This window comes from Oryctolagus cuniculus, chromosome Y (assembly GCF_051225735.1).
Source record: "Oryctolagus cuniculus isolate XC-2025 breed Fujian yellow rabbit chromosome Y, ASM5122573v1, whole genome shotgun sequence".
NCBI classification, from domain to species: domain Eukaryota; kingdom Metazoa; phylum Chordata; class Mammalia; order Lagomorpha; family Leporidae; genus Oryctolagus; species Oryctolagus cuniculus.
In genome coordinates, this window is record NC_142889.1 from 2,166,522 (window position 1) to 2,192,374 (window position 25,853).

At 51.6% G+C, this 25,853-nt stretch overlaps 2 protein-coding genes across 2 annotated transcripts in view; both read left to right on the plus strand.

The window, feature by feature from the left end:
• Positions 1–15,797, plus strand: part of LOC149119105 (heat shock transcription factor, Y-linked-like) — an 89,597-nt gene extending 73,800 nt beyond the window's left edge. Inside the window, exon 3 of the mRNA XM_089325263.1 lies at positions 15,790–15,797. Coding sequence (XP_089181389.1) covers positions 15,790–15,797 — 8 coding nt within the window. The remainder of the gene's footprint in view (positions 1–15,789) is intronic.
• Positions 15,798–16,516: 719 nt separating this feature from the next.
• The window catches only part of LOC149119106 (heat shock transcription factor, Y-linked-like), a 55,834-nt gene continuing 46,497 nt past the window's right edge, over positions 16,517–25,853 (plus strand). Inside the window, exons 1-2 of the mRNA XM_089325264.1 lie at positions 16,517–17,029; positions 17,459–17,962. Of these exons, the coding sequence (XP_089181390.1) occupies positions 16,517–17,029; positions 17,459–17,962 (1,017 nt within the window). The remainder of the gene's footprint in view (positions 17,030–17,458; positions 17,963–25,853) is intronic.

Consider the following 25,853-nt stretch of genomic DNA (forward strand, 5'->3'; position numbering starts at 1 on the left):
GGAGGTGCGCCAGGGCCCGGAGAGCTGGGGAGTGTAGGACCCCAAAAGCGGTGTCCTCTTGTGACGACCCCAGAAACACAGACTCCAGACCAGACGATGCAATAGAGCAGGAGGTAATTTTTATTTCATTTGCGCAAATGGGCCCCCTACTGCTGCAAGCAGCAAGCAAGCGAGAGGAGCCCCGAGCAGCTATCTCACACAGCTTTTAAGGGGCAAAACCACAAAATTAACATACCATAGGGTGGCGTAAGTTTATTGGGTAACTACAAGGGGAGGAGGTCGTCGAGGAGGAGGAGAGAACAGAAACCGGGGCTACGTGCCCTACGTGTCTAAGCTTGGACAAGGGGAGGGGGTCCTTGAAGAGCAGAAAGGGGTGGCTACGTGCCCTACGTGTCTCGCGGTTTCTTTGTTAAGCTTGAACAAGCACAGGGGAGGGGGCTTATGTGCATACCAGGATGTTCTGTCGCCCTTATCTCTGGCTAGTAGCCCTTATCTCTGGCTAGTAGCTATCTGCTTTCTCTGTGAACTTAGTTTACTCCCCATTTCCCAGGACTGTTTTATTAAGGCCATTTTATGGCGGCTCTCGGCCGCTCCTTTCAGGGAGGTGAAGAAATGACGCGCATTAATGATACGGCTGAAGAAACAACGCAAAGTAGTGATGCGAATTAGTGATGCGAAGTAATGATGTGAAGAAATGATATGAATTCATGACGAGAATTAATACTGGGAACTAATGATGCAAATTTATGATACCTGGGCAGGGTCGATGTCCGCACAGGCCACGCCCACCGTGAGGGCGAGGAGGAGAGCCTTCGTCACCGTCATCTTCATCACCATCGTCTTTGTTGTCGTCTGAGCCGGCGGGGACCCGGCGTCTATTTATTGCCAGGGCTGGGGGAGGAGTTGGCGGGGCCGAAGGTTGTGCAAACATCCTGGTGGACACCAGGGACGTTCCGGAACGGTCAGTGCTCCCAGGGAATTCTGGGAGAGTCTGTCGTGCGTTCTTGGGCCTTGGAATTTTCCAGAACCCCTGGTGGGTGTTTCCAGGATTCCAGAATGTTCTAGAATGCCCAGGGAATGTCCTTGGAATCGCGAGGAATTCTGTGGAATGTTCCAGAATGTTCCAGAACACGTCCAGAGAGCCCGGCGCACGTCCTCGGGGCCTTAGAGTATTCTAGAGCGCCTGGTCTTGGAGTGTTCCGGAATACTGGCGGATGACGTAGAATTTTCTAGAATGTTCGTAGGATGCCCTGGACCGCTTGGTGAGTGTCTTTGGGGTCTTGAAATGTTGTAGAATGTTCCAGTATGTTCCAGAGAACCCAGCGAGCGTCCTGGGGGGTCTGAGACCCTCTGCCGACGTGCTGGAAGTTTCCGCAGCCCCGGTGGGCGCGGGATGTCACGTCAATGTCCGCAGGGCCAGGCCGGCACCAGGACACCCGTCACACCCAGCCGGGAAACTTCTACTCAGACCCGTATCCCAGAATCCCCCCAGACTCACTTGGTGATGTTCTGGTACATTCTAGAACACCTCGGAAAAATTCTAGGGATCCCGGAACATTCTAGAATGTCCTAGAATGTTCCAGAACCTGGATTTTTTTAGCTTTTTTCGTGCCCAGGCACCCAGACGTGACCTTGAGAGCTCCAGGGAGGTCACTCTAGTTTCTGTCTCTCGATGGGAAAAACCGACTTGACCGGTTCTGCGTTGTGTAATCCTTTAACCTGGTTTTCTGCTCCACTCACTCCATGGCTCAGGCTGGCTCTTCTCTCAGGGAGAGGAGGGTCATCAACGTGGCGTGTAGAGCACGTTGGACAAGCCAGATTCATAACTACAAAGTTTGCTCATCTTCTAATACCAAGACCCCCAATATCTCAGTTATTTTTTTTTTATTTTTTTTTTGACAGGCAGTCAGATCCATCGGAAATGCCTTGAAAACATGGTCGTGTATAGACACGACTTCTTGAAAGGGTTTGCAGCTTCGTCGTCAGTACTGTCTCCTCAGTGACTTTAGAGCAGGAGAGAACAGGACACAGCGGACACTCTGAACAGCAACTTCAGTGAGTGAGTGATGAAGTGCCCAGACGAGGGAGGCGCAGTGGGTGACACGTCGATTCAGAAACGAGAGCAACTAGCCTGGAATTACCATGAGTGTGTTGGCAGAAGAATTAAAACTTGAAATAAGACTCCCGAAACGTACGCGCGGTCTTCACCACCTTGAACGAGTCTTGGTTTTTGCTGATAGGCTCTTTTTTTTTTTTTTTTTTCACAGGCAGAGTGGACAGTGAGAGACAGAGAGACAGAGAGAAAGGTCTTCCTTTGCCGTTGGTTCACCCTCCAATGGCCGCCGCGGCCGGCGCACCGCGCTGATCCGATGGCAGGAGCCAGGTGCTTTTCCTGGTCTCCCATGTGGTGCAGGGCCCAGGCACTTGGGCCATCCTCCACTACATTCTCTGGTCACAGCAGAGAGCTGGCCTGGAAGAGGGGCAACCGGGACAGAATCCGGCGTCCCGACCGGGACTAGAACCCGGCGTGCCGGCACCGCAGGTGGAGGATTAGCCTGGTGAGCCGCGGCGCAGGCTTGTATGATTATTTTCATAAACTATGCTTTGAACAGGGACACAAGTGATTGAGCACAAGCCATGCAGTGTCCTCTGAGCCACTCAGTGAAAGCTGAGGGTCTCCGTCCTTTATAGACTTCAAGTTGTGAGCCAGGGGTTAGTGTCTGAAGGCACGCTACATGAAGAGGTAGGGAGAGATCACCTGTTGTGGGCCACTTTGTAAACCATCTTGAATGTCACACACTTGCCATCTGACCAGATGTGTGCACTGTCTGTTCTTCCCTAGTTTCTGCACCCAGCTGGACTTTCACATTCAGATATGGCGGAGAAACCACTCCCTTAGGATCCACTGAGTGCCCCTGACTGGATCAGGAACTGTCGCAGAGTGACAGGTTCTGGGTCAGTCAGGGGCAGGCAGGAGAGCTAAGGACTTGGGGTTCCTGCCGCAGACTGACAGGTTCCCGGTCCTGTCAGGGGCAGGCAGGGGAGCCAAAGACGGCGTTTCTGGCCCTAGACTGGCAAGCTACCAGTCCCATCAGCGGCAGGCAGGGGAGACAAGGAGGTGGGGTTCTGGCCCCAGACGGACAGGTTCCCAGTTCCATCAAGGGCCGGCAGGGGATCCAAGAGGTGGGGTTGTAGTCCGAGACTGTCCGGTTCTCAGGCCAGAAAGAGGCAGTCAGGGGAGCCAAGGAGGTGGGGTTCTGGCCGCAGAATGACAGGCTCTGGTTCCAGTCAGGGGCAGGCAGGGTAGTGTAAGAGGATGGTGTTCCTGCCACAGACATACAAGTTCCCTGTGTAGTCAGGGACAAGCCGGGGAGCTAAGCATGTGGGGTTCTGGCCGCACATGGACAGGTTCCCGGTCCATATGGCCAGGCAGGGAAGCTAAGGCGTTCTGGCTAAGGTTCTGGCAGCAGCATGACAGGTTCCTGGTCCCATCGCGGGCAGTCAGGGGAGCCAAGGAGGTTGGTTCTGGCCACAGACTGACAGGTTCAGGTCTATCAGGGGCAGGCAGGGGAGCTGAGGACATGGGGATCTGGCCACAGGCTGACAGGTTCCCGTTGCTGTCAGGGGAGCCCAATGAGGTGGGGTTCTGGCTACAGAGTGACAGGTTCCTGGCCCCCTCAGGGAAAGTCAGGGGAGCCACACAGGTTAGGCTCTGGTCGAGACTGACAGGTTCCGAGTCCCGTCACAGGTAGGCCGGGGAGCCTAAGGAAGCGGGGTTCTGGCCACTGGTGACAGTTGCAGGTCCATCAAGGGTAGGGAGGGGTGCTGATGGGGTGGGGTTCTGGCTGCAGACTCACAAGTTCCTGGTCCAGTCAGGGGCGGGCAGCGTAGCCTACGGAGGTGGGGTTCTGGCCACAGAATGACGACAGGTCTCTGGTCCCATCAGGAGTAGGCAGGGAGCTAAGGACATGGGGTTCCTTCCGCAGACTGACTGACAGATTCCAGGTCCAGTCAGGGGCAGGCAGGGGAGCTAAGGAGTGGAGTTCTGGCCACAGACTGCCAGGTTCCTGGTCCAGTCAGGGACAGTCAGAGGAGCCAAGGAGGTTGGTTCTGGCCACAGACTGACAGGTTCCCAGTCCAGTCAGGAACAGTCAGAGGAGCCAAGGAGGTGGGGTTCTGGCCACAGACTGACAGGTTCCTGGTCTAGTCAGGGGCAGGCCTGGGAGCTAAGGGGTGGAGTTCTGTCCGCAGACTGAAAGGATCCCAGTCCCATCAGGGGGACTCACTGGAGCCTCAAGGTTGGGGTTCTGGCTGCAGACTGATGGGTTCCCGGTCCCATCAGTGGCAGTCAGGGGAGCCAAGGAGGGTGGTTCTGGCCTCAGAGTGACACGTTTCGGTCCAGTGACGCCAGGAAGGGGAGTTAGCTACGTGTGGTTCTGGCCACAGACTGACAGATTCCTGGTCCAGTATGGTCAGGCAAGGGAGCTAAGGGGGTGGAGTTTTGGCCGCAGACTGACTGGTGCCCGGTCCTGTCAGGAGCACTCAGCAGAGACTAGAGGGTGGGGTTCTGGCTGCAGACTGACAGGTTCCTGCTCCAGTTAGGGGCAAGTCAGGGGAGCAAAGAAGTTAGGGTTCTAGTGGCAGACTGACACATTCCGGGTCCATCTGGGGCGGGAAATGAGCCCAGGAGCTGGGCTTCTAGCCGCAGACTTACAGGTACTGGGTCCAACAGAGGCAGGCAGTGGAGCTAAGGATGTGGGGTTCTGGCTGCACACTGACAGGTTCCCGGTCCAGTCAGGGGCAGGAAGGGCAGCTAAGGACATGGGGTTCTGGCCGCAACTGACAGGTTCCCAGTCCCGTCAAGGGCAGGCAGGGGAGCCAAAGTGGGTGGGGTTCTGGCCACAGACTCACGGGTTCCATTTCCAACAGGGGTAGGCAGTGGAGCTAAGGATGTGGGGTTTGGCTGCACACTGACAGGTTCCTGGTCCAGTCAGGGGCAATAAGGGGAGCTAAGGACATGAAGTCTGCATGCAGACTGACAGGCTCCTGGTCCCATCAGGGGCAGCCAAAGGAGCTAAGGATGTGGGGTTCTGGCGGCAGACTTACAGGTTCCATGTGCGTGTGGAGTAGGACAGGGAGGCAGGGTGGTGAGGTTCTTTCTGCAGACTACAGGTTCCAGGTCTATCAAAGGCAGGCGGGCAGCTAAGGACGTGGGGTTCTGGCCACAGACTGACAGGTTCCCGGTCCTGTCAAGAGCACTCAGTGGAGCCAAGCTGGGTGGGGCTTTGGCTGCAGACTGACAGGTTCCTGGTCCAGTCAGGGGCAGACAGGGGAGCCTAAGGAGGTGTGGTTCTGGTCACAGTCTGACAGGTTCCTGGTCCTGTCATGGGCAGGCGAGGGAGCTCATGGTGTGGGGTTTGGGCTGCAGACCGACAGTTCCCCTGTCCAGTCAGGGGCAGGCAGGGAACCAAGAGGTGGGTTTCTGGCCGCAGACCAACAGGTTCCCATTCTCATCGGGGGCAGGCAGGGGAGCTAAGCAGGTGCAGTTCTGGCGGCAGACTGACAGGTTCCTGTGCCAGTCAGGGGCGGGCAGGGGAGCCCAGGAGGTGGGGTTCTGGCGGGAGACTGGCAGGTTCCGGGTGCCGTTAGGGGCGTCAGGAGAGCTAAGGGGCTGGGTTTTGATAGCAAACTGACAGATTTCTGGTTCAGTCAGTGGACCCGCGAGGGAGCAAAGGGTGTGGGGTTCTGGCTGCAGACTGACAGGTTCCCTGTCCAGTCAGGGTTACTCAGTGGAGCTTAAGGGGGTGGGGTTATGGTGGCAGACTGACCGGTTCCTGGTCGTGAATGGATAGGCAGGGGAGCTAAGGGGGTGGAGTTCTGAACAGACTGAGGTTTCCTGGTCCCATCAGGGGCAGGCAGGGGAGCTGAGGATGTGGGGTTCTGGCCACAGACTGACGAGATCACAGTCCTCTCAGGGGCATGCTGGGGAACTAACAAGGTGGGGTTCTATGTGCTGACTGACAGGTGTCCGGTCCTGTCAGGGGCACTCAGTGGAGCCTAAGAGGGTGGGGGTTCTGGCTGCAGCCTGACAGTATGGACGGCCCAGTATGGACAGGCAGGGGAACTAAGGACCCTGGTTTCCTGCCGCAGCCTGACAGTTCCAAGTACCGTCAGGGGCATGTGGGGAGCTGGCGAGTGGGGGTTCTAGATGCTAGCTAACAGGTTCCTCATCCAGTCAGGGGCATTCAGTGGATCCTAAGGCAGTGGGTTTCTGGCTGCAGACCGAGAGGTTCCCCGTCCCATCAGGGGCAGGCAGGGGAGCTAAGGGGGTGGGGTCCTGGCGGCAGACTGACAGGTTCCCCGTGCAGTCGAGAGCAGGCAGTGGAGCCTCAGGGGGTGGGGTTCTGGGCGCAGAATGACGAGTTCACAGCCAATGGCTCTCCCCGTCTCAGACGCGGGGACCAATCAGACGCTGGGCGGGCGTGTGCTTCCTGTTTCAGCGGCTCGGGGCGGAAGTGGTGTTGAACCGCGATTCCACACAGCTCTCTTCTCTCTTTTCTTTTAAAAAAAAAAGCTCCTTGATCTAATTTTGCTGACCGAAATTATCATTTTGCTTCTATCATCTGTGGGCCATATGTCCTGGTTTCACACCGTCCAGCCACAGTAGGCTTGGACAGGGAGGAGCGGGAAGACTACAACTCCCAAACGGCTCAGCGAGAGCGTCGCTTTGCGTCTGGGCTGGACTCGCCAGGGTGACACGTCGGGCAGCCAATGGCTTCCCCCTGTCTCAGACCCGGGGGCCAATCACAGGCCGGGTTGGTGTGTGCGTCCTGTTTCTGCGACTCGGGGCAGACATGGTCTTGAAAGGAACCCCGTTTCAACACAGATCTCTCCCTTTCTTGGAAAAAAAAAAAAAGGCTCTATGATCTAATTTTCCTGACCTAAGTTATCATTTTTCTTTTATCATCTGTGGGCCATATTCCCTGGTTTCACATTGTCCAGCCCCGCTCGGCTTGCACAGAGCGGGGCGGGGAGACTTCCACCTCCCCAAAGCCTCAGCGGCGGCGGCGACGCTCTACGTGTGGGCTGTACTGGCCTGAGTGACAGGGAGCCGACCCAATGGCTTCCCCGGTCTCAGACTCCGGACCACTCAGACGTGGGGTGTGTGTGTGCTTCCTGTTTCGGAGGCGTCTGCTCGGGGCGGAAATGGTGTGGAAAGGAACCGTGTTTCAACCCAGCTGTCTTCTTTCTCTTCTTTTAAAAAAAGCTCTGAGGCCTAATTTTCCTGACCTAAATGATCATTTTTCGTCTGTCACCTGTGGGCCATATTTCCTGATTTCACATTGTCCAGCCGCCCTATGCTTGGACTGGGCGGAGCGGGGAGACTACAACTCCCGGAAGCCTCGCCGCCGACCTCGCCCTCCTTCTGGGCTGGACTCACCTGGGTGAAACGTCAGGCAGCCAATGGCTTCCCCCTGTCTCAGACCCGGGGGCCAATCACAGGCCGGGTTGGTGTGTGCGTCCTGTTTCTGCGACTCGGGGCGGACATGGTCTTGAACCCAGCTCACTTCTCTCTTTTCTTATTTTTATTTTATTTTATTTTTTTAATTCTATTTTATTTTATTTTATTTTTTGAAGGCAGAGTGGACAGTGAGAGAGAGACAGAGAGAAAGGTCTTCCTTTGCCGTTGGTTCACCCTCCAATGGCTGCTGCGGCCGGCGCACCGCGCTGATCCGATGGCAGGAGCCAGGTGCTTTTCCTGGTCTCCCATGGGGTGCAGGGCCCAGGCACTTGGGCCATCCTCCACTGCACTCCCGGGCCACAGCAGAGAGCTGGCCTGGAAGAGGGGCAACCGGGACAGAATCCGGCGCCCCGACCGGGACTAGAACCCGGGTGCCAGCGCCGCTAGGCGGAGGATTAGCCTAGTGAGCCGCGGCGCCGCCTTTTATTTTTTTGACAGGCAGCGTGGACAGTGAGAGAGAGAGACAGAGAAAGGTCTTTCTTTTGCCGTTGGTTCACCCTCCAATGGCCGCTGCGGTGGGGCGCTGTGGCCAGTGCACAGCGCTGATGCGATGGCAGGAGCCAGGTGCTTAACCTGGTCTCCCATGGGGTGCAGGGCCCAACACTTGGGCCATCCTCCACTGCACTCCCGGGCCACAGCAGAGAGCTGGCCTGGAAGAGGGGCCACCGGGACAGAATCCGGCGCCCCGATCGGGACTAGAACCCGGTGTGCCGGCGCCGCAAGGCGGAGGATTAGCCTAGTGAGCCGCGGCGCTAGCCTTCTCTCTTTTCTTGAAAATAAAAGCTCTATGATCTAATTTTCCTGACCTAAGTTATCATTTTTCTTTTATCATCTGTGGGCCATATTCCCTGGTTTCACATTGTCCAGCCACGCTCGGCTTGCACAGAGCGGGGCGGGGAGACTACAACTCCCAGAAGCTTCAGCGGCGGCGGCGACGCTCTACGTGTGGGCTGTACTGGCCTGAGTGACAGGTAGCCCACCCAATGGCTTCCCCGGTCTCTGACTCCGGACCGCTCAGACGCGGGGTGGGTGTGTGCTTCCTGTTTCGGAGGCGTCTGCTCGGGGCGGAAATTCTATATGTAAGAGCTGAGAAAGCTTTCTTTTCTTTCAAAAAAAAAAAAAAAAAAAAGCTGTGAGGCCTAATTTTCCTGACCTGAGCTATCATTTTCCTGTTATCATCTGTGGGCCATATTTCCTGGTTTCACATTGCCCAGCCACCCTCTGCTTGGACAGGGTGGACCGGGGAGACTACAACTCCCCAAAGCCTCAGCGGCAGGGCGCTCTGCGGCTGGGCTCGTCTGAGTGACAGGTCGGGCAGCCATTGGCTTCACGCGGTCTCAGACTCCGTTGCCAATCAGATGCTGAGTGGTTGTGTCGCCCTGTTTCTGCGGCTCGGGGCGGAAATGGTGTGGAAAGGAACCGCCTCGAGCCACGCCCCTCGCGGCTCCTGACTGGACGCGGGAAGTGACGTCTGCGCGCACCACGCGGCAGTCGTCCCGCCCATGTCCAGCTCGGAACAGACCGGGCAGCTTCGGGTCTGTGTCCCGCACGTCCCTGGCAGCCCCTGAGCGGGCGCGTACCCGCCTGTCCGTCCGCCAGAACCTCGCCCTGTAGCTTGGCCCTGCCTGCCCTTGTCTGGGAGGAGGAACGCGCAGTAGGAGCCCAGACCCTGTCTTCTGCCACGCTGCCTGCCCGCGCCCAGCACGGGCGGGACAGGCCGGACTGTTCCTCCTCATCCAGCAGAGCCAGTCAGGGCCGGGCAGAGGGCGAGGTTCTGAACCTAGACCTGCGCCTCACTCGTCCAGGGAGGCCAGGCAGCCACCGGCGAGGAAGGAGGTGGCGTTCTGAGCGCGCACTGGAAAAAGTCATTAGCGGCAGTGCAGAGGGCGGGAGGAGGCGCCCTCTGGCAGCTTCCGGGTCGCGTTAGGGGCAGCAGGAGCGCTAAGGGGGTGGGGTGCTGGCGGGAGACTGACAGATTCCCGGTCCAGTCAGGGGCAGAAGGAGCGCCAAGGGGGTGGGGTGCTGGCGGGAGAGTGACAGGATCCCGGTCCAGTCAGGGGCAGGCAGCACCGCCAAGGGGGTGGGGTTTAGGCGGGAGACTGACAAGTTCCCCGTCCAGTCAGGGGCAGAAGGAGCGCCAAGGGGGTGGGGTGCTGGCGGGAGAGTGACAGGATCCCGGTCCAGTCAGGGGCAGGCAGCACCGCCAAGGGGGTGGGGTTTAGGCGGGAGACTGACAAGTTCCCCGTCCAGTCAGGGGCAGAAGGAGCGCCAAGGGGGTGGGGTTTAGGCGGGAGACTGACAGGATCCCGGTCCAGTCAGGGGCAGGCAGCACCGCCAAGGGGGTGGGGTTTAGGCGGGAGACTGACAGGTGCCCCGTCCAGTCAGGGCAGAAATAGCGCCAAGGGTGTGGGGTTTAGGCGGGAGACTGACAGGATCCCCGTCCAGTCAGGGGCAGGCAGGGGAACGCTACAGGGGTGGGGTTTAGACGGGATACTGACAGGTTCCCCGTCCAGTCAGGGGCAGAAGGAGCGCCGAGGGGGTGGGGTTTACTCTCTTTTCTTGAAAATAAAAGCTCTATGATCTAATTTTCCTGACCTAAGTTATCATTTTTCTTTTATCATCTGTGGGCCATATTCCCTGGTTTCACATTGTCCAGCCACGCTCGGCTTGCACAGAGCGGGGCGGGGAGACTACAACTCCCAGAAGCCTCAGCGGCTGCGGCGACGCTCTACGTGTGGGCTGTACTGGCCTGAGTGACAGGTAGCCGACCCAATGGCTTCCCCGGTCTCAGACTCCGGACCGCTAAGACGCGGGGTGGGTGTGTGCTTCCTGTTTCGGAGGTGTCTGCTCGGGGTGGAAATTCTATATGTAAGAGCTGAGAAAGCTTTCTTTTCTTTCAAAAAAAAAAAAAAAAAAAGCTGTGAGGCCTAATTTTCCTGACCTGAGCTATCATTTTCCTTTTATCATCTGTGGGCCATATTTCCTGGTTTCACATTGCCCAGCCACGCTAGGCTTGAACTGGGCGGAGCGGGGAGACCACAACTCCCCAACGGTTCAGCGAGAGCGTCGCTTTGTGTCTGGGCTGGACTCGCCTGAGTGACAGGTCCGCAAGCCAATGGCTTCACGCGTCTCAGACCCGGGGGCCAATCAGATGCTGGGTGGTTGCGGGCTTCCTGTATCTGCGGTCCCGACGGACGTGGTCTTGAAACACACCACGTTCAACCCAACTCACTTCTCTCTTTTCTTGAAAATAAAAGCTCTATGATCTAATTTTCCGGACCTAAGTTATCATTTTTCTTTTATCATTTTTGGGCCATCTTTCCTGATTTCAAATGGTGCAGGCACACTTGCCTTGTCTGAACGCAGCCCTGAACTATAGCTGCCAGGAGCGCTAGCGGCGGCGGATGCGGCGCTCTACGACTGGGCTGGGCTCGTACGAGTGACAGGTAGCACAGCCTATGGCTTCTCTGGTCTCAGACTCGGGGACCAATCAGAGGCTGGGGGGAAGTGTGCTTCCTGTTTCAGCGGCTCGGGCGGAAGTGGTGCTGAACCGCATTTCACACAGCTCTCTCCTCTCTTTTCTTTTAAAAAAAGCTCCTTGATCTAATTTTCCTGACCGAAATTATCATTTTGCTTTTATCATCTGTGGGCCATATGTCCTGGTTTCACACCGTCCAGCCACAGTAGGCTTGGACAGGGAGGAGCGGGAAGACTACAACTCCCAAACGGCTCAGCGAGAGCGTCGCTTTCCGTCTGGGCAGGACTCGCCTGGGTGACACGTCGGGCAGCCAATGGCTTCCCCCTGTCTCAGACCCGGGGGCCAATCACAGGCCGGGTTGGTGTGTGCGTCCTGTTTCTGCGACTCGGGGCAGACATGGTCTTCAAAGGACCCCGTTTCAACCCAGATCTCTCCTTTTCTTGGAAAAAAAAAAATAAAAGCTCTATGATCTAATTTTCCTGACCTAAGTTATCATTTTTCTTTTATCATCTGTGGGCCATATTCCCTGGTTTCACATTGTCCAGCCACGCTCGGCTTGCACAGAGCGGGGCGGGGAGACTTCCACCTCCCCGAAGCCTCAGTGGCGGCGGCGACGCTCTACGTGTGGGCTGTGCTGGCCTGAGTGACAGGTAGCCGACCCAATGGCTTCCCCGGTCTCAGACTCCGAACCGCTCAGACGCGGGGTGGGTGTGTGCTTCCTGTTTCGGAGGCGTCTGCTCGGGGCGGAAATGGTGTGGAAAGGAACCGTGTTTCAACCCAGCTGTCTTCTTTCTCTTCTTTGAAAAAAAGCTCTGAGGCCTAATTTTCCTGACCTAAATGATCATTTTTCGTCTGTCACCTGTGGGCCATATTTCCTGATTTCACATTGTCCAGCCACCCTCTGCTTGGACAGGGTGGACCGGGGAGACTACAACTCCCCAAAGCCTCAGCGGCAGGGCGCTCTGCGGCTGGGCTCGTCTGAGTGACAGGTCGGGCAGCCATTGGCTTCACGCGGTCTCAGACTCCGTTGCCAATCAGATGCTGAGTGGTTGTGTCGCCCTGTTTCTGCGGCTCGGGGCGGAAATGGTGTGGAAAGGAACCGCCTCGAGCCACGCCCTTCGCGGCTCCTGACTGGACGCGGGAAGTGACGTCTGCGCGCACCACGCGGCAGTCGTCCCGCCCATGTCCAGCTCGGACCGGACGGGGCAGCTTCGGGTCTGTGTCCCGCGCACGTCCCTGGCAGCCCCTGAGCGGGCGCGTACCCGCCTGTCCGTCCGCCAGAACCTCGCCCTGTAGCTTGGCCCTGCCTGCCCTTGTCTGGGAGGAGGAACGCGCAGTAGGAGCCCAGAACCTGTCTTCTGCCACGCTGCCTGCCCGCGCCCAGCACGGGCGGGACAGGCCGGACTGTTCCTCCTCATCCAGCAGAGCCAGTCAGGGCCGGGCAGAGGGCGAGGTTCTGAACCTAGACCTGCGCCTCACTCGTCCAGGGAGGCCAGGCAGCCACCGGCGAGGAAGGAGGTGGCGTTCTGAGCGCGCACTGGAAAAAGTCATTAGCGGCAGTGCAGAGGGCGGGAGGAGGCGCCCTCCGGCAGCTTCCGGGTCGCGTTAGGGGCAGCAGGAGCGCTAAGGGGGTGGGGTGCTGGCGGGAGACTGACAGCTTCCCGGTCCAGTCAGGGGCAGAAGGAGCGCCAAGGGGGTGGGGTTTAGGCGGGAGAGTGACAGGATCCCCGTCCAGTCAGGGGCAGAAGGAGAGCCAAGGGGGTGGGGTTTAGGCGGGAGACTGACAGGATCCCCGTCCAGTCAGGGGCAGGCAGCACCGCCAAGGGGGTGGGGTTTAGGAGGGAGACACACAGGATCCCCGTCCATTCAGGGGCAGAAGGAGCGTCGAGGGGGTGGGGTGCTGGCGGGAGACTACAGGATTCCGGTCCACTCAGGTGCAGCAGGAGCGCCAAGGGGGTGGGGTTTAGGAGGGAGACTGACAGTTTCCCCGTCCAGTCAGGGGCAGCAGGAGCCCCAAGGGGGTGGGGTGCTGGCGTGAGACTGACAGGATCACGGTCCAGTCAGTGGCAGGCAGCACCGCCTAGGGGGTGGGGTTTAGGCGGGAGACTGACAGGTTCCCCGTCCAGTCAGGGGCAGAAGGAGCGCCAAGGGGGTGGGGTGCTGTCGGGAGACTGACAGGATCACGGTCCAGTCAGGGGCAGGCAGCACCGCCAAGGGGGTGGAGTGTAGGCGGGAGACTGACAGGTTCCCCATCCATTCAGCGGTAGAAATAGCACCAAGAGGGTGTGGTTTAGGCGGGAGACTGACAGGTTCCCCGTCCAGTCAGGGGCAGGCATGCGAACGCTAAAGGGGTGAGGTTTAGGCGGGAGACTGACAGGTTCCCCGTCCAGTCAGGGGCAGAAGGAGCACCGAGGGGGTGGGGCTTACGCGGGATACTGACAGGAACCCCGTCCAATCAGGGGCAGGCATTGAGCCTAAAGGGGTGGGTTTCTGGCGGGAGACTGACAGGTTCCCGGTCCAGGCAGGGGCAGGCAGGGGAGCTAAGGGTGTGGGCTTCTGGCGGGAGACTGACAGGTTCCCCGTCCAGTCAGGGGCAGAAGGAGCGCCGAGGGGCTGGGGTTTAGGCGGGAGACTGACAGGATCACGGTCCAATCAGGGCCAGGCAGGGGAGCTAAGGGGGTGGGTTTCTGGCGGGAGACTGACAGGTTCCCGGTCCAGGCAGGGTCAGGCAGGGGAGCTAAGGGGGTGGGGTTCTGGCGAGAGACTGACAGGTTCCCGGTCCAGGCAGGGGCAGGCAGGGGAGCTAGGGATGCGGGGTTCTGGTTGACGACGGGCAGCTTTTGGTCCGAGTCAGGAGCTGGCAGGGGAGCCAAGGAGGTGGGGTTCTGGCGGGAGACTGACAGGGTCCCGTCCAGTCTGGGGCAGGCAGGACCGCCAAGGGGGTGGGGTTCTGGCAGCAGAGTGACAGTTTCCCGGTCCAGTTGTGGGCCGGCAGGGGAGCTAAGGCTTGGGGTTTGGGCGCAGACTGACAGGTTCCTGGTCCAGTCAGGGGCAGGAAGGGGACCCAAGGAGGTGGGGTTCTGGTGGGAGACTGACAGGATCCCCGTCCAGTCAGGGGCAGAAGGAACGCCGAGGGGGTGGGCTTTAGGCAGGAGACTGACAGGTTCCCCGTCCAGTCAGGGGCAGAAGGAGCGCCAAGGGGGTGTGGTTTGAGCGGCAGACTGACAGGATCCCGGTCCAGTCAGGGGCAGGCAGCACCGCCAAGGGGGTGGGGTTTAGGCGGAAGACTGACAGGTTCCCCGTCCAGTCAGGGGCAGAAATAGCGCCAAGAGGGTGGGGTTTAGGCGGGAGACTGACAGGTTCCCCTTCCATTCAGGAGCAGGCAGGGGAACGCTAAAGGGGTGGGTTTCTGGCGGGAGACTGACAGGTTCCCCGTCCAGTCAGGGGCAGAAGGAGCGCCAAGGGGGTGGGGTTTAGGCGGGAGACTGACAGGTTTCCCGTCCGGTCAGGGGCAGAAATAGCGCCAAGAGGGTGCGGTTTCTGGCGGGAGACTGACAGGTTCCCCGTCCACTCAGGGGCAGAAGGAGCGCCGAGGGGCTGGGGTTTAGGCGGGTGACTGACATGATCCCGGTCCAATCAGGGGCAGGCAGGGGAGCTAAGGGGGTGGGTTTCTGGCGGGAGACTGACAGGTTCCCGGTCCAGGCAGGGGCAGGCAGGGGAGCTAGGGATGCGGGGTTCTGGTTGACGACGGGCAGCTTTTGGTCCGAGTCAGGAGCTGGCAGGGGAGCCAAGGAGGTGGGGTTCTGGCGGGAGACTGACAGGGTCCCGTCCAGTCTGGGGCAGGCAGGACCGCCCAGGGGGTGGGGTTCTGGCGGCAGAGTGACAGTTTCCCGGTCCAGTTGTGGGCCGGCAGGGGAGCTAAGGCCTTGGGGTTTGGGCGCAGACTGACAGGTTCCTAGTCCAGTCAGGGGCAGGAAGGGGAACCAAGGAGGTGGGGTTCTGGCGGGAGACTGACAGGTTGCGGGTCCATCAGGGGCAGGCAAGGGAGCTAAGAACATGGGGTTATGACTGAAGATTGACAGGGTCCGGTCTAGTAAGGCCAGGCAGGGGAACAAAGGAGATATGGTTCTGACTGCAGACTTACATGTTCCTGGTCCTTATGGCCTGGCAGGGAGGCTAAGAGTGTGGGGTTCTGGCCTCAGACTCACAGGTTCCTGATCCACTCATGGGCAGGCAGGGGAGCAAAAAGTTGGTGTGATGGCCACAGACAGACAGGTTTCCAGTCCCATCAGGAGCAGTCTGCGGACCTAAGGATGTGGGGTTCCTGTTACAGATTGACATGTACAGTCAATGCTACTCAGCACAGCCACAGGAAGTTGGGTTCTGGGCACAGGCTGTCAGGTCTAGGTACCATCAGGGCCACACAGGGCAGCCTCAGGGAGTGAGGTCCTGGCAGCAGACTGACAGGTTCCCGGTGAAGTCAAGGAAGTGGATTCTGGCTTCAGTACAGTAGAGATTGCTGAACAAAGTAACTCCCTGCATCCAAAGCTTCTGTGCTGTAAGCCCCCCTGTGACTCCCTGTATCCAAAGCTTCCATGTTGTATGTAACTCCGTTTTCCTGCTGATGTAGCCCTTTTTCCCTTTAAAAACTCTCCCTAAGAAAGATCGGGGCCTCACTCCTTCCTCTGCTGTGCTGGTTGGTTGGATGGGGTCCCTGTCGCGGCTTGTACTCCTGAATAAACCTTGCTTTTGCAGTTCGGTGTGATCGACACTCTGGGGGTCTCTGCAGGGATCTAATGATCTGGGCACAGCATACTTTTTGGTACCCAGCAGTTGAATTATTAATAAAGACCCTCCACGACATTGAGAAACTGAGGACTGGATGACTTCAATGCTGAACATGATCCAAAGAAAAATTGATTCCAATTGTTCTCAAGCTTTTGAAAACATGGATATTATCCCAGACTCCTTTTATGAGGCCAGCATCACCTAATTCTAAAACCAGAAAAAGATACAATAAGGAAAGATAATTATAGAGCAATGTCTGATGAATATAGATGCAAAAGTCCTCAACAAAGTACGATATAATTAAATCCAACAATGTATCAGCAAGAATGTGCATCAGGACCAAGTCAAATTTATTCCTGGCATGCAGGAATCATTCAACTTATGAAAGTTTAGTAAAGAATGTAGCTAGAAAGAAGGGAAAACTTCTAATTTAGGCATTTTATCCATTTTATTTAACCAAAATATTTGCTGCGACAAGACTTTGCAACATGTGTATTGTGTAAATTATCTGTGAATGTTTTATTTTAACTTGTTTTGCAGGGAGGAAAACCAACATTAGGCAGAAAGTCATATTTGCATTGCTAAGAGACAAGTCCTCTTATGATGTCACAGTAACTCAGGACCATGGTGATGGCTGACATCAGCTAGTCTTGTGTAAGTCTACTAAAGCAACATTTGAGGCCTCAGTTCTCAAAACCAGGCAGAAGCCAAAGAAAAATTTATTTGAGATGGCCCAGGTTCCCTCAGAAGTTCAAGGTGTCTCTCCTCAGAGTGGAACAACTGATTCAGAAAACACCACTGAAGCTCCAGGCTGGTATCCCACAATTGATAATGACTTGGATTTAAGGTCTGTAGTTGAAGAAAATGCCTTTCAAGCTTTATCTGAAGGACCCTTGATAAAAAGACCACGCTATACACTTTGTATGTCTGACACCCCAGAAGGGAATGATTTTGTTTCTCTGACCTTTCCTGTAAAACTTTGGAAGATAGTTGAAAGTGATCAATTTAAGTCAATTTGGTGGGACGAAAATGGGACTTCTATTGTGATAAATGAAGAATACTTTAAGAAAGAAGTGTTGGAAAGAAAGACCCCTTTTAAGATATTTGAAACAGACAGCATGAAAAGTTTAGTTCGACAGCTTAACCTTTATGGATTTAGAAAAATACGACAAGATTTCCAAAGCTCTGCATCCCTGACTGACTTTCTGGAAGAAGAAAACAACATACCTGTTTTTAGCAAGGTATTCAACATATTCACTTACAACTAATGTAGGCATCACAACTAAGTTTAGTTTGTACCTCACTTAATATATTTATTTATGGAGTAAGACACAAAGTTTAAAATTAGCTGGATCAACATTAAATTTTTATGAGAAGAAAGTTTGAAATTCAAAAATATAAGCAATGTTACTAGTTATTTTGAATCTTATCAATGAGCTCCACACAAAGAAGTTAAGGTCAGTTTAGTGGAACGGTTATCATATTTAAATGTTTGCTAACTTTTACATTTAGGAATAATCAAGTTTTATTTGTTGTAATTATGTTGAACCTGATATTTTAGATTTAATAATTTTATCTATTCATTTATTCATAGATTGCATATATTCATATATATTAATTTGTGACTCTTGGTTTGAAGTATCACTAAATGCTTTCTCCTTTGGTTTCAGTTACTGTTCTATCAGAATCCAAATTTTAAGCGAGGATGTCCCCAACTTCTAGTAAGAATGAAGCGCAGAGTTGGGATTAAACACACATCTCCACCATCTGCTTCTTTAGTTCACAATCTTGACAAGACATACCACAGTGCAGGCGAGTATGTGCATACTCAAAATCCTAGCTCATCTACAGAAACTAATGAAGAAAGGTTACTTTCAACTTCTACAAATTTAAATGTGCCTCCTACTAGCCACAGAATTGCTAATTCAAATGATCCAGTGACAAGTAATATTTTGACTCCATCATCAACTTTAATTGCACCATCAGTACAATTTGTAACAAATCAACATGCTCTTTTAAATCAAATGACCACTTCTCATAGGCATTCATATAGCACCTACTCTCAAGCACATGGCCATATCCTGAATGTTGTGACAACTACAACTTCTATTTCCCAATTTCAAATATTGTCTCCAGTACAGAATAATTATTTTGGACTGATGGCAAACCGTCCTGTTTTTGCACCTAGACATCCTTCTTTAGCAACAATTGTGGGTCCTTTTTCTAGCACGTTAACAGCAAGCAATCCATGGTTCACTATGCCAATGATAGCTAGTAGAACTGCTGCCTCCCCGCCAATGTCAACTAATCAACCATCCTCAATATACCAATATCCTAATTTTAACTGACCTTCGACTAAATGAAAATTAGACACGGAAAGGTGTTATGTTCATCAGTTCTGAAAAAATAACTGAAATTCTATTACTTGAACAATAAAATGACATGTTCAACTTTATGATTTTTTTTCTTTTCAAAATATAGTTTTATAGTAAATATTTTATATTGACAGGAGGCTAGTCTACTATTAGTTGTATAGTTTATGAAGTTCCAGTCATTTGATATGAAACTTCACATTGAATATTTGAAAGTTAACTTTATTTCATTTTATATTTTATAAAGAAATGTATTAATACATTGCATTCTCAGGGTCAAAGCAAATGCATTAATAATTGCTAGAACATAATTCTATTCAATTTTTTTAAGTTAGTCTGTTTTTTTTTTTTGTAGCTTTTATTTAATCAATATAAATTTCCAAAGTACAGCGTATGGATTACAATGGCTTCCCCCCCATAACATCCCTCCCACCCGCAACCCTCCCCTTTCCCACTCCCTCTTCCCTTCCATTCACATCAAGATTCATTTTCGATTCTCTTTATATACAGAAGATCAGTTTAGCATACATTAAGTAAAGATTTCAGGCCAGCGCCGCGGCTCACTAGGCTAATCCTCCGCCTAGCAGCGCCGGCACACCGGGTTCTAGTCCCGGTTGGGGCGCCGGATTCTGTCCCGGTTGCCCCTCTTCCAGGCCAGCTCTCTGCTGTGGCCAGGGAGTGCAGTGGAGGATGGCCCAGGTGCTTGGGCCCTGCACCCCATGGGAGACCAGGAAAAGCACCTGGCTCCTGGCTCCTGCCATCGGATCAGCGCGGTGCGCCGGCCGCAGCGCGCCGGCCGCGGCGGCCATTGGAGGGTGAACCAACGGCAAAGGAAGACCTTTCTCTCTATCTCTCTCTCTCACTGTCCACTCTGCCTGTCAAAAAAAAAATTAAAAAAAAAAAAAGATTTCAACAGTTTGCTCCCACACAGAAACATAAAGTGAAAAATACTGTTTGAGTATTAGTTATAGCATTAAATCTCAATGTACAGCACACCAAGGACAGAGATCCTACATGAGGAATAAGTGCACAGTGACTCCTGTTGTTGACTTAACAAATTGACACTCCTGTTTATGGCATCAGTAATCACCCTAGGCTCTAGTCATGAGTCGCCAAGGCTATGGAAGCCTTTTGAGTTTGCCGACTTCGATCTTGTTCGGACAGGGTCATAGTCAAAGTGGAAGTTCTCTCCTCCCTTCAGAGAAAGGTACCTCCTTCTTTGATGGCCCATTCTTTCCACTGGGATCTCACTCACAGAGATCCTTCATGGAGGTCATTTTTTTTTTTGCCACCGTGTCTTGGCTTTCCATGCCTGAAATACTCTCATGGGCTCTTCAGCCAGATCTGAATGCCTTAAGGGCTGATTCTGAGGCCAGAGTGCTGTTAGGACATCTGCCATTCTATGAGTCTGCTGTGTATCCCGCTTCCCACATTGGATGGTTCTCTCCCTTTTTGATTATATCAGTTAGTATTAGCAGACACTAGTCTTGTTTGTGTGATCCCTTTGACTCTTAGACCTATCAGTGTGATCAATTGTGAACTGAAATAAATCACCGGGAGTAGTGAGATGGCATTGGTACATGCCACCTTGATGGGATTGAATTGGAATCCCCTGGTATGTTTCTAACTCTACCGTTTGAGGTAAGTCAGCTTGAGCATGTCCCGAATTGCACATCTCTTCCCTCTCTTATTCCCACTCTTATGTTTAACAGGGATCACTTTTCAGTTAAGTTTCAGCACTTAAGAAGAATTGTGTGTTAATTACAGAATTCAACCAATAGTAATAGAACAAAAAAAGAAAAAATACTGAAATGGATAAAGTATTACATTGTACATCAACAGTCAGGACAAGAGCTGATCAAGTCACCGTTTCTCACAGTGTCCATTTCACTTCAACAGGTTTCCTCTTTGGTGCTCAGTCAGTTGTCACCGATCAGGGAGAACATATGATATTTGTCCCTTTGGGACTGGCCTATTTCACTCAGCATGATGTTTTCAAGGTTTCTCCATCTTGTTGCAAATGACTGGGTTTCATTGTTTTTGACTGCTGTATAGTATTCTATAGAGTACATGTCCCATAATTTCTTTATCCAGTCTACTGTTGATGGGCATTTGGGTTGGTTCCAGGTCTTAGCTATTGTGAATTGAGCTGCACTAAACATTAATGTGCAGACAGCTTGTTTGTTTGCCAATTTAATTTCCTTTGGGTAAATTCCAAGGAGTGGGATGGCTGGGTTGTATGGTAAGGTTATATTCAGGTTTCTGAGGAATCTCCAGACTGACTTCCATAGTGGCTTGACCAGTTTGCATTCCCACCAACAGGGGGTTAGTGTCCCTTTTTCCCCACATCCTCGCCAGCATCTGTTGTTGGTAGATTTCTGAATGTGAGCCATTCTAACTGGGGTGAGGTGAAACCTCATTGTGGTTTTGATTTGCATTTCCCTGAGTGCTAGTGATCCTGAACATTTAGGTTTTCTGTCTTCCTGGTTCAATTTAGGTAGATTGTATGTGTCCAGGAATCTCTCCATTTCTGATAGATTTCCCTGTTTGCTGGCATACAAGTCTGTGAGTCTAATTGGAGATCCTCTGAGAGTAATCTGACGTTTCTCTCTTGCACATTTTAGGATCTTTTCTTTATGTTTCACTGTGGTGAGTTTAATTACCACGTGTCGTGGTGAGGATCTCTTTTGGTCATGTTTATTGGGGGTTCTATGAGCTTCCTGTACTAGGATGTCTCTGTCCTTCTCCACACCCATAAAGTTCTCTGCTAGTATCTCACTAAAAAGGCCTTCTAATCCTTTCTCTCTCTCCATGCCTTCAGGAACTCCTAGAACTCGAATGTTGGTTTTTTCAATAGTATCCTGTAGATTCCCAACAATATTTTTTAGATTTCTAATTTCCTCTTCTTTTCTTTGGTTTGACTGTATGTTTTCCTGTGCTCTGTCTTCTAAGCCCAATATTCTCTCTTCTGTTTCACTGACTCTGTTTTTAAGGCTTTCTAATGTGTTTGTCATTTGATCTATTGAGCTCTTCATTTCATTTTGGTTTCGCCTCACTATCACACTTTCCTGTTCTACTAGTTTCTGTGTTTCATTTTGATTCTTCCTTAAAATTTCATTTTCATGAGAGAGATTTTCAATCCTGTCCAGTAAGGATTTCTGTAGTTCAAGGATTTGCTTTTGAAAACTTCTAAATGTTCTTATCATAAATTTTTTGAAATCTCTATCTTTCATTTCTTCTATCTCATCATCTTCATAATCTTGAATTGGGGTGTCTTGTTCATTTTGGGGGTGCCATAATGTCTTCCTTGATCTTGTTTCCTCGGTTTCTGCATTTGTTGCTTGGCATTGTGGATACTCTTTGGATGCTTCTTCCCTTGCTGTGGTGTTTTTTTCTTGTTATACTATGACTGTATTAAGTGGACTGTCTGCTTTTGATGGAGCCTTAGAGGCTTGAGATAGGTGTGGCCTGAGAGCCTGTTTGGTTCCTCAGGGTTAAGGGTATGCCAAAGGTGACACTCCCAGGTTAGGCATGGTAAATCTCTCTCTTTTTTTATTTATTATTTTTTTATTCAGAAGGGAAGTAATGCTGCACAGCTAAGCAGAATTGAAGGTAGTCAGCGTCCAATCTCTGGCTCCTGTGGGTATAACATTCATCTGCTCTTTCCCAAGGACCACACAGGTAATCAGTAGAGGGATTTGTCTGTGGAGAAAATCCTGAACAATCATACAACATTGAGTGGGAGAGAGGACCATCAGTACACACGGGTTGGGAGTAGAGCCACTGATGTTAGAGTAGAGGCTGTGATTACAAAGGAATGAGGCCCCAAGTGGGCTAGACAGGGTCTAGAAGAGTTACTAGTGGAGGACCTAAGGAAGCTGCTGTCTAAGCCACAAATAAGTTCTCTGATTGAGAGGCAAATAGAACCTGACAGAAGGGGCTTGATAATCTGCTGGGCTTTATGGTCCTGTCAGTTATGAGGCCCAGACTCATCTATCTCTTTACATGGGGTACATTTTAAGAGAGGTGTGAACCTCCTTGGGGAAGGCACCCTGTTGACTTCCATTACCAGCTGGCCTGGGAGGAGAGTTGGCCAGGTAAAGGCAGATGGCATCTCCAACAGGAAATTTACAGTTCTGCCTGTAATGTTGCAGACCCTGCTTGGCCACCCCTTCAGCAGCAGTGGTCACCTTGGAAGCTGGGCTGAGTGAAAGACTTTTCAGCTTAGAGCCAATAAGATCCATGACTCTCACCTGGGTATCCTTCAACTCCAGGGCAGGTCCATTTCCAGTGATCCAACTCTTGGCTGGCAGAGCTGCCAGGGCTCTTAATGAGCTGATTTCTATTAAAGTCCAGGCTTACCTCATTGAAAGCCACTGTGGTGGGCCGGCGCCGCGGCTCACTAGGCTAATCCTTCGCCTTGCAGCACTGGAACACCGGGTTCTAGTCCTGGTCGGGGCGCCGGATTCTGTCCCAGTTGCCCCTCTTCCAGGCCAGCTCTCTGCTGTGGCCAGGGAGTGCAGTGGAGGATGGCCGAAGTGCCTGGGCCCTGCACCCCATGGGAGACCAGGAGAAGTACCTGGCTCCTGCCATTGGATCAGCGCGGTGCACCAGCCACGGCGGCCATCTTGGAGGGTGAACCAACGGCAAAAGGAAGACCTTTCTCTCTGTCTCTCTCTCTCACTGCCCACGCTGCCTGTCAAAAGAAGAAGAAGAAGAAGAAGAAGAAGAAGAAGAAGAAGAAGAAGAAGAAGAAGAAGAAAGAAAGAAAGCCACTGCAGTGGACTGGCCTGTTGGGTCTCTAATGGCAGATCACTGTACAGAGCTACATTTAATAGGCCTTCCACCCATCTTTACATTGCTTCTGAAGCCTAGCTCTCTTCCTTCCAGTTTTTGTTAAACCAGGCCAGAGGATGCAAGTCAAAGGGGGTGCTCAAGTCCCATCTCAAATCTGTAATTTACAGTCTGTAATTACAGACATGTTCTGATAAAGGTTTATTTCATGCCCATGAGGAAAGCTATGTCCTTACTTTACAACCTTTCTGGTCTGAAAGGGAGATTTTGACTGTTTACTGTGCTGATGGCAAAGTAATCCAAGCGATAAAATTATAATTTAAGCTTTAATTTTGGGTATGCTGTTACAGAATATATTTGCCATCCCTTTTATTATATGTAAAGATCAAATCGTGCATCCTAGAGAGTCCTTCAGTATAGTCAGTTTCCTACCTTGAAGAGAATAGAGAAATAAGGGAGCAAGTCCCAGATCACTTGCTGATGGTAACAATATCAAATGAAAACTTCTATACATTTTAATGATACTTGTATTTGGAAACATCTCTTAAATATCTAACATGGTATAGCTTTTTTAGCCAGTAAATTCAAGCACAAACATATAAAAATGGTGGGGGCTGGCACTGTGGCACAGTGAGTTAAAGCCTTGGCCTGCAGTGCTGGTATCCCACCAGTTCATGTCCTGGCTGCTCCTCTTCTGATCCAGCTCTCTGCTGTGGCCTGGGAAAGCAGTAGAAGTTGGCCCAAGTCCTTGGGCCCCTGCACCCACGTGGGAGACCTGGAAGAGGCTCCTGGCTCCTGGCTTTGGATGGGCGCAGCTCTGGCTGTTGCAGCCATCTGGGGAGTGATGCAGTGGGTAGAAGACCCTCTCTCTGTCACTACCTCTCTCTGTAACTCTTTCAAATAAATAAAATAAATCTTAAAAAAAAAAAACTGTGTTAGTTTCTTTCTACCACCAAGTTTAAAACATCTGATCCAGACTCAGGTCACATGAATCAAAATGTATCTGATTAATTTAGCAGTTTAAACTTATGAGCAATCTTTTATCTATAAGCCAATTAAAACAGAGTTCTTAATAAATTATCCCATGTAGACAAACAATATGTACACACATGTAACATAACATACAAGATAGGACAATAAAGCAGCTTCAGTAATAGCTTCTTAAACTCTTTGTTTTTTAAATTACTAATTGATTCAAATTACTTTCTGCTCTAAGTAGCCTGTATTAACCATGCTTTCTCTGAATTGGAACCTGTAGTGCATTATTGGCTTCATCTGTTTACAGAACCATCCCATAGTACTGAATACAATAGAAGTAACTGGAAAAAGTCCATCAGAAGCTATGGGAGGGCAGCTAAACACAGAATCAACAATGTTTTAGTTTCATGAGCAGAAAATCTGATATATAAAACTGTGGATGACAAGACTTCAAATAGCCATGTTTAAAATTATAAACACATCAACCAACAAGAGGCACTTGCTAACTCCACACAGTATTTTCAAAAGCACCTGTAGGATTTTAGAAAGCATCTAATCCTTTTAGACCTCAGGGCCTTTCTCATTAAGATGACCATTAATTTAGTAACACAAGATCATTAAACTTTTTAACATTCAGACATTTATATCAGTAGCATTTTATATTATAAAACTTAAAATTTAGCACCACTTCACATCTTGACAGTACTTCTAATATAATCCAAATAGCCTGATTAGTTGTGTCTCTCTATGATGAGACATATGTCTTTGAAATTTCCAGGAGCACATCTGGAATTGTCAAAGTGTAAATTTTTGGAATTTTGATTTTTTGAATGACTGTCAAGGATGTCAAGAAAGCTCAAAATCTAAAATATCTGGTTGAAATAAAATTCTTTAACATCATGACATTATATAGACCAAATCTGATCCTTGTTACAAGGTGACTATTCAAATGCTTGGAAAAAAAAAAAGCACATATTTAAATAACCCACAGCTCTAAATAAAAACTCAGCTATTTTTAAATAATTAGGATTTAACAGAGACATCAAGGGAACATAATAGATAGCTTTAACTCACTGCTTTAAGAATCATATCCTGGCTGGCACCGCGGCTCACTAGGCTAATCCTCCGCCTAGCGGCGCCGGCACACCGGGTTCTAGTCCCGGTGGGGGCGCCGGATTCTGTCCCGGTTGCCCCTCTTCCAGGCCAGCTCTCTGCTGTGGCCAGGGAGTGCAGTGGAGGATGGCCCAAGTGCCTGGGCCCTGCACCCCATGGGAGACCAGGTTAAGCACCTGGCTCCTGCCATCGGATCAGCGTGGTGCGCTGGCCGCAGCGCGCCAACCGTGGCGGCCATTGGAGGCAAAAGGAAAACCTTTCTCTCTGTCTCTCTCACTGTCCACTCTGCCTGTCCAAAAATTAAATAAATAAAAAAAATAACTTATAAAGTGTTACTCAGGTTCTATGTCAATTTCTCCAGGTTTATTTTAACTCGTCAACTAATTTTCTACTGCCAAATTTTATGTGCTTGGAGAGCAGGCACTGGGTCTGCTTCTACACCAAAAGACAGTGTATGACATTAGAAAGATAGATCATTAATTAATGTTCAAAAATACACAAGGGTCAATGAACTCATGGGATAGTAGGACTGATGGATAGCTGGACTAGTGGGTGGATGGAAGGATAGTTGTGTGGATGAATGGGTGGTTGTATGTGAGTGGATGAATGGGTGGATAGGTAGGTGACTGGTTGTGGATGGATGGGTAGTTGTTATGTTTGGATGAGTTGGTATGTTCATGAGTGTATGAATGGGTGGATAGGTAGGTGACTGGATTCTTGGATGACTTGATCAGATGGACTGAGAAGAAGCCAAGAAGTCTAGGAGGCTTAGGATTTCATGGAGATGCTTGACAGGATTCTGTGAGAA